The sequence below is a fragment of the Centruroides sculpturatus genome, unplaced genomic scaffold (assembly GCF_000671375.1).
Source record: "Centruroides sculpturatus isolate CEXI.00-Female unplaced genomic scaffold, Cexi_2.0 scaffold3318, whole genome shotgun sequence".
Lineage (NCBI taxonomy): Eukaryota > Metazoa > Arthropoda > Arachnida > Scorpiones > Buthidae > Centruroides > Centruroides sculpturatus.
This window is the reverse complement of record NW_019387434.1, coordinates 1-11295: the sequence shown is the minus strand read 5'-3', so window position 1 is coordinate 11295 and position 11295 is coordinate 1. Positions and strand designations below refer to the sequence as shown.

The 11295-nt window shown below is 30.5% G+C and overlaps 2 protein-coding genes across 2 annotated transcripts; both read right to left on the bottom strand.

The window, feature by feature from the left end:
• LOC111616422 (DNA repair protein complementing XP-G cells homolog) lies at window positions 1-3839 on the bottom strand. Its single transcript, XM_023357834.1, has 5 exons — window positions 3668-3839; window positions 3369-3557; window positions 2567-2651; window positions 2225-2493; window positions 1-120 (listed from the first exon to the last, which is right to left on the bottom strand). Exons 1-5 carry the CDS (start codon window positions 3808-3810, stop codon window positions 108-110), a joined length of 699 nt encoding a protein of 232 aa, XP_023213602.1. The 5' UTR covers window positions 3811-3839; the 3' UTR covers window positions 1-107.
• Window positions 3840-4221: 382 nt separating this feature from the next.
• Window positions 4222-11157, bottom strand: LOC111616424 (DNA repair protein complementing XP-G cells homolog). The gene is made up of 3 exons (XM_023357835.1): window positions 10582-11157; window positions 4652-4841; window positions 4222-4569 (listed from the first exon to the last, which is right to left on the bottom strand). The coding sequence occupies exons 1-3, from the start codon at window positions 10755-10757 to the stop codon at window positions 4222-4224; spliced, it is 714 nt and encodes a 237-aa protein (XP_023213603.1). The 5' UTR covers window positions 10758-11157.
• Between the last annotated feature and the right edge of the window lie 138 nt (window positions 11158-11295).

Genomic DNA, 11295 nt, shown 5'->3' with positions numbered 1-11295 from the left:
TTATCGAATAAACGATACAAATGGACCCTAGACCATCACTGATGCGCAAGTGACTGATTGCCTCTGGATGTCGGCTTCTTACAGAAACACAGCTTCCCTATCAAATGTCACTGCACGCCACTGGAAAAATTTTAAAACTGCTACAATTATCAAATAGAATTTAACTCAAATTTTATTCTCCTGAATACATTTTATGTATATACAGTATTATAAAGTATATAAATCATAATCAATTCAATTTACAAAATCTGTTTCTCTATTTAAATGTAAACTTTTACAAAATGATGGTACAGTAGAGCATCGATTATCCGACCCCCAATCAACCGTCACATCGGTTAACCGACCGCGTTCGTCGTCAAATTCAAATGTCCGCTAGTGATGTGGCACTACAATATTTGGCTATGTCTTGGCTACTTTAATAGTACTTTTACGTGTTTTAGCTGGCAACACTGGCTCGCCCATGAAAGGGATCCAGTATTTAAACGAGGCTTAATTTTCTAATTTTTAACGATACAATAGCGACGATTATTATTTTAAAAAATTTTTGTTAGGCTTAACATCGATGAAAATTCAACGCGAAGTACGTTAATAGCGATATACTAATTGCATGGGATATACTAATCTATCTATATAACCCATTGAACGTGTGTCCATCAGTCCGTATAACGGTATGCCAAAAACAGGCACTACAGGTGCCCTTGCGATAATTTTAAATTAATAATAAATTACAGTAGAACCTCGATTATCCGGACTAATTGGGGATGAAGGCAGTCCGGATACGGGAAAATCCGGATAATCGAAACAAATACTTTAATTTGTCTTTTAATGATAATACAACACGTTTTCTGTTCGATGACATATCGGTAATATTAAAAGCAAATGCTGTATTTAAATCGTGATCAAATTTTCAAGAAATCAAACGTTCGTATCGAATTTGGGATACTACTGACCAACACTAACAGACTATCTATTGTTTAAAAGGCCCTTTGGTGGCGCAAGAAGACGGATTTTATAAAATAAAAAGCAGTCGAAACTGCATTTTTATGAATAAAAATTTGACAAACTATTTATCGTTTTATGACGAGTAAATTTTTTTCGTCGCTTTCACGGCTTTTAAGTAATGCGTAAACCTTCGAGGCGCGAGGCCCTTCGGACCGCGAGGCATAGGCGGTGACCCACGTCATCCATGCCTTACGCCGCCCTTGGTCATAGAAATGATGTAATTTGAATATAAATTATTTATAAATACGTATGTCAAGTTATATTTTTATTACTACGTAAAATATATTTAAGAGTTTACGACCACTGTGCTGGGTGAGACGTTGTTGAAACAAAAAAAGTTATGCATTCCATCACGTACATAAACAGTGTCGTAATTCGCCAAGTGCAAATCAGCAAATTCGTAAAATTTTTGTTTATTTTGAACAATCCGGATAATCGAAAATCCGGATAATGGAGGTCCGGATAATGGAGGTTCTACTGTATTTTTATTTGTAATAGGAATTTATTATTGATATGAATTTATTATTATATGCCTTGATTAACCTTGCGCCGTACGTTTACAACATCCCGTAACTCACGTCGCGCATTGACTCACGGGAAATTTGTTGAAAAAATGGCGGATACATTTAACATCGAGGGTTACAACCGAAGATAAATAAACAAGTTAAACTATTTTAAAGTTTTATAGAATGTTTAATAGATAGAAATATAGATCCGTATGACGCAATTGGGACTTTAATTAACAGAGCCGTAGAGCATATTGATAGGAACAAAAAAGTCAAAGGAACCGTGCCTCATGGGAATTTGTAAAGAACGCCCACTAGGGAACGTCCCGGGCTACTAGTATACTATAGTCTATTATTAATGTATTTTTTCATACTTTTCGGTTATCCGACCAACCCGAGTCCCCAATTGAGTCGGATAATCGATGCTCTACTGTATTCTGTTTTAACAGATTTTCAAAAATAAATTTTCTATCTCATGATTCTGAGGAACAAAAAAAAAATCATTAACCATTCACAAAATACTCTCTCAAGTTTAACAATTGCATGGAGTAACTTTGTAGCTGTGTTTTATCAACACAGACATAAAACTAAATATAAATATAAAATAAAAAGTTTATTATACTCCATTATATCAAAATCTATTTTTAATAAATATTAGTGTGTCATTTCATTAATGTTTCATGCACAATTTTATAAAAAAAATTTTACATTCTTACGAAGAATTCGATGAGCTTTCTTCTGATAAGATAACTTCGACAGGCTGTTTTTTACTTGTATCTGATTTATCTGATTGTTGCTTGGATCTTTTTCTTGTAAGAATCTTTTTCTTCTGATCCGATCTTTTCCTTTTGTTTTTCGGCTCATCTATAGTATCATTCTTTCCCGGAAGCATCTTTTTCACTGCTTTTTGAAGCCTTTTACTTGGGAAAAGATTCTCCTTTTTGTTTAATTGAATAGTAAAAAAGCTGTCAATTCTTGTTTGCATCTAAATAAATTGATACAATGTATTAAGATTAATGGTCATATTTAATAATAATAATTATGAAATTTATAATTACCTGATTTTCATTAATTTTCTTCATAACAGGCAATAGTATTTCATTAACCTTTTTCAAGCTCCAACCAAATTTTTCTTCCGCAAACTTACAAACATTAAGGAATTAGAATAAGAATATTACGTAATTTTTGTTTGGAAATTAAATCAATTGAAAATAATAGCTTTTTAATTCTACATTGGCATATTCAATTATACTGAATCTATATTTTTATTTCAATAGCATAAAAACGCACAGACAGACCATATAATGAAATTTTTAAATTACTTGCCTTCTCTAATAGTTTTATTACCACTAATATGGATAATTCAAAGATTTCTTGAAAAACAATTTTACATTTCATTTTCAAATAGAGATTTAAAACATCATCAAAACCAATCATCATTTATATCTCATATATATATACAGTATATGTAAAAATATATATGAATAGTTGAAATTATCCTTTGATCCAAAATGCTTATTATAAATTAGTTTTATATACAATGTCCTTAAATTTCAAAGAAATGTCTCAATGATACTACATATTTGTTATAAAATACAATAATATACAGTAATCGCTCCACTTACATAAATTCAATTTAATATGGCTGAAAAATTTTTAAATTTTAAATTATCAACTTTATGGAAATAAATGCTAGTTACATAAAAAAAAATGTATTTTCTGTTATCGGTAACATGTCATACAAACATATAAACAGAAAAAAAAAGGAAAAAATTCTTTACATAGAAAATGTGTTAATTAGATAATCTTAATTCTATTGTTATGAATTATTTTCTTTTCATTTTACTTTATAAAGGATATTCTCTAAGACTGTCAAGGTCAGGATGACCCCATGAAAAAGATTCTGCAGACTGGTCAATAGCAGGGTTAATGTATGCATTATACACAACGCTGCTTGGAAATCCTTCACTTAGTTCCAATTTTTGTAACTTCACTAATGTAGAATTTTTTGGCAGTTCTTTGCCATGTTGAAACCCTTCCCACCATTTTCTATTTATAAAAAAAAAAATTTTAATTTTCAATTGTTCCAAATTTTAAGAATATTTCCATATAATTTCCATAGAATAGTCCCATATAAAGAATATTTCTTTATATATTACCTAAAATTCTGAAGAGATTCTAAACCATTTCCAGGAAATTCACTCAAGATTTCCATGGCAGTTACTGGACCAACACCACGTATGCCTTGAGTGTAGTCACTTCCAGTCAGCAAGGCAAATGCAATTAACTTATCTCGATCCATATCTAATGAAAAAAAAACAAATTAATAAATTTTGTTTTAAATATTAATCTTTCACATTATCAATATTAAACTTATATCAATATATTGAAATAAATATATCACTTTTCATGAAAAATTATAATGAAATGCATCTAAGAGATGATTAAAATGATTTTTAACTATAATTAAATCAGTTTTACAAAACAAATTTTAAATCAATTTAATTTATTACAAAGTTCATCAATTTACAAATTATGTAAATTATGTGTAAATTTTTGGAATTCAATTTTCATTGATTCAAAATGTAGCTTTAAAAAGACAAAAATAAAATCTATGCTTTGTCATAATAATAATAGTAAAACTTAATGACATTTGAAACAATTTGTAATGGTTTTTATTATGTATAGTTTGCTATAATTTAATGACATCAAATTACAGAATATCATCTAGAACAGTGGTTCTCATAATTNCATCATCTATTATAGCTATTTCATTTGAATCTCTGTTGTTTAGTAATTGATTTGAATCATCAGTAGGTAGTCCACTACCAGAAACTTTAGACTGCTTTAAAAGTATAAAATGTGAATTTTCTTCGGACATTATACGTCTTTCTTCCGCTATTTCTTCTTCCTCTTCTAAATCTAGATATAGTAACTGCATTTCCTTAATGGATCCAGCACTTCTCTGACTCATTGTTTTCCGTACGTCCTCCAACTTCTGTTGAATTTTTCTTCTGTTCAGAAGTTGGGCTACTTGATAGTTGGAAAATTCACCAGAATTCTAAATATGAAATATAAATTAGTGAAATTTTCACATATAATATACAAAATTAATTTAGTTTAATATATATTAAAAAATCAACTTCAGGTATTTCTTCTTGCTCTAGCCAGCATTTTCTCTTGTAACGTTCTTTAATTTCAGTTAGTAATTCATGTTGTATATCCAGTGGTAACATTTTAAAGTCGTCTGTTTCAAAATTGATGGAAAAGGGATTTTGAAAGTGCATTTCAATAGAAGGGTGGTAACTTTCAAATTCATCATCACTATCATCTCTGAAAATTTAAAATTTTAAAGGATTTTATTAAAATGAAAACAACATGCATCATATAATAAGTTCAATATATAATAAAATACTTAATTAGAATTAGAATATTAATATAATAGGTCTAAAAGCCTGAAATATACATATGACCTCATAACTTATACATTATATTTAATCAAACTCACTTGTAAACAACATACATCAAAGCAATATATTTCATTACAATTAGAGACATATTGATTAATTGTTCACTAATTGTTAATCATACTAATCGGCTCTTCTACCAATTGTCAAGTGATGATTAATTCTCCAATAATCAGAGTAATCACTAATTAATCATTTCATTAGAAAAACATAATTTAATCATTTTTAATTTAAAAAGTAGTAATCATTATTAATTGTTGTTTTTTCTTGTTGATGATACTTTCAGTTTTGTTAGAAACCACTAGCTTTTTATATCTTTGTTTTCAATCTGAAACTTTTATTCAAACTGAAAAATTCTATTGTGGTACTAATAAATTTTTGGAAATATATATTTTTAAAATTTTCTGGACCAGTGATTCTCAAACTTTTTAGGATTTCTTGTGTTACAGTCTCTCTACAATTTTTTAGATTGCTCATGGACCCTTTAAAATTAACTACAATTAACATATAGGCTACTGTTACCAAAACTTTTTTTGACAAAAACGAGCAACAGTGGCAAATCAAAAACAAATTAATTGGCTGTTATTATTTCTAGAAAATAATAAAGGTATGTTTATATATCAATAATATCAATAACTACCCAAAATTCAACTTCCCTCTCATTTTGCATGTCTTCCACTTTAGGTATTTTCTCAGAAAGCCACTTGGGGCTTTGAGAGCGCCTTAGCAGTATTTTCTGCGAGGTCTGAATTGGTTCTTTAAGTGAACTAGTCCCTTAACTGGGTGGGTCATGTACCGGTAACTGGACTGCTACTGTGAATGTAAGCTTTAACCAGTTTTTGTTGTATTTTCAAGAATTTTTAATGATCAACAACATTGCAAGTTTTTCAATTTTCTAGTCTTTTAAATCCTTGAAAAATGTCTGGAGAAAAGAAAAGAATGTCCTATTCAGCTGGGTTCAAATTGGAGTTAATAAAATAGGCCAAAGAAAATGGCAACAGAACTGCTGAAAGAGCGTATGGGCCAAATGAAAAGCTAGTCTGGGATTGGCGAAAACAGGAGGAGTTTTTGAAGACACTGCCAAGAAAGAAGAGAGCTTGCAGAGGACTACATCCAAAGTGGCCACCCGTAGAAGTTCTTAAATTATGGATCACAGAACAACATAGCAGTGAAGTGGCCATTTCAACAAAGATGATTCTCTTTGAGGCACGGAAAAAAGCAGAGGAAAAAGGTATCACCAATTTTACTGGCACTCTATACTGGGTGTTTCGGTTTATGAGAAGACAGGGTCTGGCAATGAGAACTCAAACCAGACTGGCCCAGAAGATGCCTGAATCATATGAAGCAAAGATTATGGACTTTCACAAATTTGTTATTGAGTTGAGGAAGAAGATGCAGTTTCCACTGAATCAAATAAGAAACATGGATGAGACACCAATGACATTCGACTGTCCATCGAAAAGAACTATTGACATAAAAGATTCCAAAACTATTACTATCAAGACAACTGGAAATGAAAAGAATCATTTTACTGTAGTATTAAGTTGCTTAGCTGATGGAACAAAACTCAAGCCCATGTTAATATTTCAGAGAAAGACAATGCCAAAGGAAAAACTACCACATGAAGTTTTAGATCATTGTCATCCCAAAGGTTGGATGGATGAAGAAGGCATGAAAATATGGTTTGACAATATTTGGATGAAGAGACAAGGGGGCTTTTTAAGGAAGAAGTCACTTTTGGTACTGGATCGATTTAGGGGACACTTGACACAGAGCATAGAACAAGTAGCTGCAGAATTGAAGACACGTTTAGCTGTAATTCCAGGAGGGCTTACATCATAGCTGCAACCTTTAGATATGTCAATAAATAACCCATTCAAGCAAGCAATTCGTGATGAATGGAACAAGTGGATGATGACTGCTGCAAATAAAAGTTTAACACCAACAGGGAGAATAAAACGAGCCAGCATTGCACAAGTGTGCGATTGGGTGCTGCGTGCTTGGGAAGGTATTAAAACGGAGATCATTATTAAGTCATTCAAGAAAAACAGAATATCTAATGCTCTGGATGGTATAGAAGATGAGGCAATCTATGAAGATTCTGATGATGATGATTCAGTCAATACTTTGGGAATTCAAGAAAGGGATGATGAATCAGTCATTAATGACGTCAAAGATATGTTTCCTAATGGATGTAATTTACTGGTAAATAGCAGTGATTCAGTTGAAGAATTTCTTGGCCATTATGATTAATAAAATGCATCTTTAGACAATCCCATTAAAAAAGTTTTTTCTAAATTTTTTGTCTCAAAATATGGGTATGTCTTATACTTGACAGCAACTTATACTCCTCAAAATACGGTAATTTGTTCTGGAGACCCCAAAAATTAAAAAATATATACTTTCTTACTACATTTGTTTATATGTAATAATAAAAATACATATATACACAGACTTGCATTTTTTTAGTTATGTTTATAATTTGTGGGGGTTAAATAATCTGTCTAATATCAATTGCTTTTCTCTCTCTACCAATTGTCAAGTGATGATTAATTCTCCAATAATCAGAGTAATCACTAATTAATCATTTCATTAGAAAAACATAATTTAATCATTTTTAATTTAAAAAGTAATAAACATTAAAAATTGATGTTTCAAATTGATGATACTTTCAGTTTTGTTAGAAACCACTAGCTTTTTNTTTCTAAATACAGTAGAACCTCTATTATCCGGACTAATTGGGGATGAAGGTAGTCCGGATAAGGATAAATCCGGATAATCAAAACAAATACTTTAATTTGTCTTTTAATGATAATACAACACGTTTTATTTTGTATGGTGCATATCGGTAATATTAAAAGTAAATACTGTATTTAAACCGTACAAATCAGCAAATTCGTAAAATTTTTGTTCATTTTGAACAATCCGGATAATCGAAAATCCGGATATTGGAGGTCCGGATAATGGAGGTTCTACTGTACATATATACACAGACTTGCATTTTTTTAGTTATGTTTATAATTTGTGGGGGTTAAATAATCTGTCTAATATCAATTGCTTTTCTCTCTTATTCAGGATTTTCAGAATTAATAGCATTGTAATTGTAGAGATCCCCAAGCCTATTAACCTCAACCTGGTTTGTATGCCATTCTAAGACCATTGATCTGACATCTCCCACTTCAAAAGATCTTTAATTAATAGCAGATATCGGCATTAATCCTCTTTTTCAGAATAAAACATCTCACCGAGTTTCTTGGTGTTCTCCATTCAAGAGTTCTTGGCGTTCTTCTGTCGTCAGAAACATTTCAGGTTCCATTATGAGCTCTTCAATGTTCTTTATTTCTCAGATGTGATATTTGTTACTCCTTTAGCTGCTGGAGTCTTCTTGATTATACTGTATCTTTCTTAGATAAGATTGAACTGTGCCCTTCTGTAGATTTGTTCAAACCATACTGCCCAGAAACATCAGACATCTGCCTATATTTGCTATTATACTATCACCTTTCGAAAATAACCAACGCAAAAACTTAACAAGTGCCCGCCCAACAGTCTCGTGAATACTACAAAAGAATTGTTTGTCAGAAAAATAAAAATAAACCTTTTATTTTTCTGACAAACAAGGAATTACAAGGGAGTATTTCAAAGTTTGAGGGATACTATCTAATCAGTATATATCAGGTTGAGCGTCAACGTTGATGTCTCCCGCGCTCCAAAAAGTTACCTGAAAACAAAGGAAAATCACTCAGTATTTGCTATTTTCGTCGCTTCTTTTTATGTTTGTTCAGTGAAGTGTTCGTTGTCCGATCATAAAAATCTTTCGCGAAAGTGTTCATTATCTGATTTGTTCGTTAACCAATCACCTACTGTATTTATTCAGAAAATGGCAAGTCTTAGTCATCAAATGTGCATTCAATGGGATGGGTGCATCTGCTTTGCTTGAAGTGATCCCTTCACAGTCCACCTGAAACCACTTTGCTGTCCCCTAGAGGATCACAGACCCCAGTTTAAGAACCACTGTTCTGGACTATGGATGACTCTCACTCATTTACAGTTTTATAGTTATTCTTTGGAGTTGGACAGCTTAAACTCATCTATAGCCAAAGTAGGAAATAATATTTAATAAAAAAATTATTGCTGCTAATTGATGTGCAATTTTTTAGTATTTTGATGTTTTGTAAAATGGTTGCATAAAACAGTTATCTGTCATTGAAGCTTTACATTTAATAAATAATGAGCCCAGATCAGAAATATACTTCTGACACTGATTGCAAAAAAAATGAATCCAATTTAAGCTTGTCAATGTAAACACCATAGTAGTGTGAATTCTATGATATTCAATTGTATCTTGAAAATTGCTTTGAACTCTTTTACAAAAGAATGATTTATGCTTTGAACAATCCCTAAAAGTCTAAATAAGTCTCAAAATAAGTGCCAAATAAAATATTTGAACTTTTTTTTTATCCAGTTGATGTATATCATCAAACTTTTTGAATTAAAAAAAAAACACACATACATTTTATTCTAATTTTTCTGGATATATTTTCTTTTTAATGATTACTCTATTAATTGTTTCATGTTAACAAAAGTACAAAGAACAAAATCCCAGTTTGCATGAGCATTCACAAGATCTTACCCCAATGCTTTTTTCTGAAATAAAATGATAAAATAATACCACCCTTAAAATTAAAAAATCAAACCATATTTATATAAATGAAATGAAAAATTTTCAAAATTATGCATTTTATAAATACAAAGAAATTATATTTTCTTGGAATGAAATTTAATTTATAATTACCCAAGCAGTTTCAAGCAAAACCAGGACATAAACTATGCATTCTCAGTATGAAGTGAGTATGAAATAAAAATAATGTAAGAATTTTACAAAACAAATTATTATCATTTTAAATCTTCTTATACAAAGACTATTATAAAACATTTTACAATAGAAAAGAATCATATGTAAAAATGACATCAAAATTAACTTGTCACAGCAGATATGTCTAATTTTGATGAAAACAAATAATATTATTGTATTGTATTAATGTATTTTATTATATATAAGTTTAATTAAATCGGGGGGGGGTCGGAAATCGCAATTAAAATTTTAATTTTTTAAAAATATTTAAAAATATATGGCCAGATAGAACTCACCCTACTTTAAACCCTTGTCCTCCCGAGACTTCTATGAGAATGTCCCGGGAAATCCGACTCCAGCTGTGTTCAAGGTCATCCAGCTGACAGGAAAGGCAAACAAAGGAATTGTTTCGATTATCCGGATTTTTCCTTATCCAGACTACCTTCATCCCCAATTAGTCCGGATAATCGAGGTTCTACTGTACTTTTTAATTGAATGTATTATGAAGTAATATTTTAAATTATGACTATCATTAAAATATCCTTATCTAAATTTTAGACGGAAGTTTTAATAATTTCTCTGGGATTATTAATTAAATATGAAATCTTAAATTGTAACATAGTTAAGTGTTTACGTAAAAAGTGTTGTAACAGGATAGTCTAATATTCTGTAATAATTTTATGTTATATAAAAATTAACATATTCTTTTCTGTGAAAAAATTTAATTTTAAATGGATATAACTTTACTCACTCATTCTCATTATAAATATTTTGAATCTCTGGATGTTGTTCTTGTTGAGGTTTATTTACAACTAATTGTTCAGAAGTTGGCTGGTTTTTCTTTGGATTCTTTAATTGTTCCATGAGATATTTTTTTATAAAGTAATGTGAAATTCTTCTGCTTTTTTGAGATGCATCTTCTCTCATTTTCTGTCTTTCAAGCTACAAAAAAAAAATTTACTTAAAATAAAATGATGAAATTATACCAATCATAAAATTATTACATCAGGTTGTGCTGCATAGCACCAAAACCACGACTTCACAATATTTTTATTAAAGTGGTAATATAAACCCTAGTCTGCTTATTTTGACAGTCAGCATGAAATTGAATCACAAAGCATGCTTTGAAAAAACAGCAGAAAGTCAAGCTCCCGTGCATCTCCATGTGATGTCACGACATCGTGTGGCAAGTTTGGACAGGAAAACAGGAAGTAACATTGAGAACCAAAGGCACTTTTCACATAATGCCGCCCAGCATTTCCAAACTGGAGATTTTTTATTGACTGACAGAAAACTTGGGGAATTTTTTTGGGGTGACATTTTTTTCACTTTGATCTTTTTTCAGTAAAGCATAAAAATTTTGACATGACTAGTGTGAATTCTATGATATTCAATTGTATCTTGAAAATTGCTTTGAACTCTTTTACAAAAGAATGATTTATGCTTTGAACAATCCCTAAAAGCC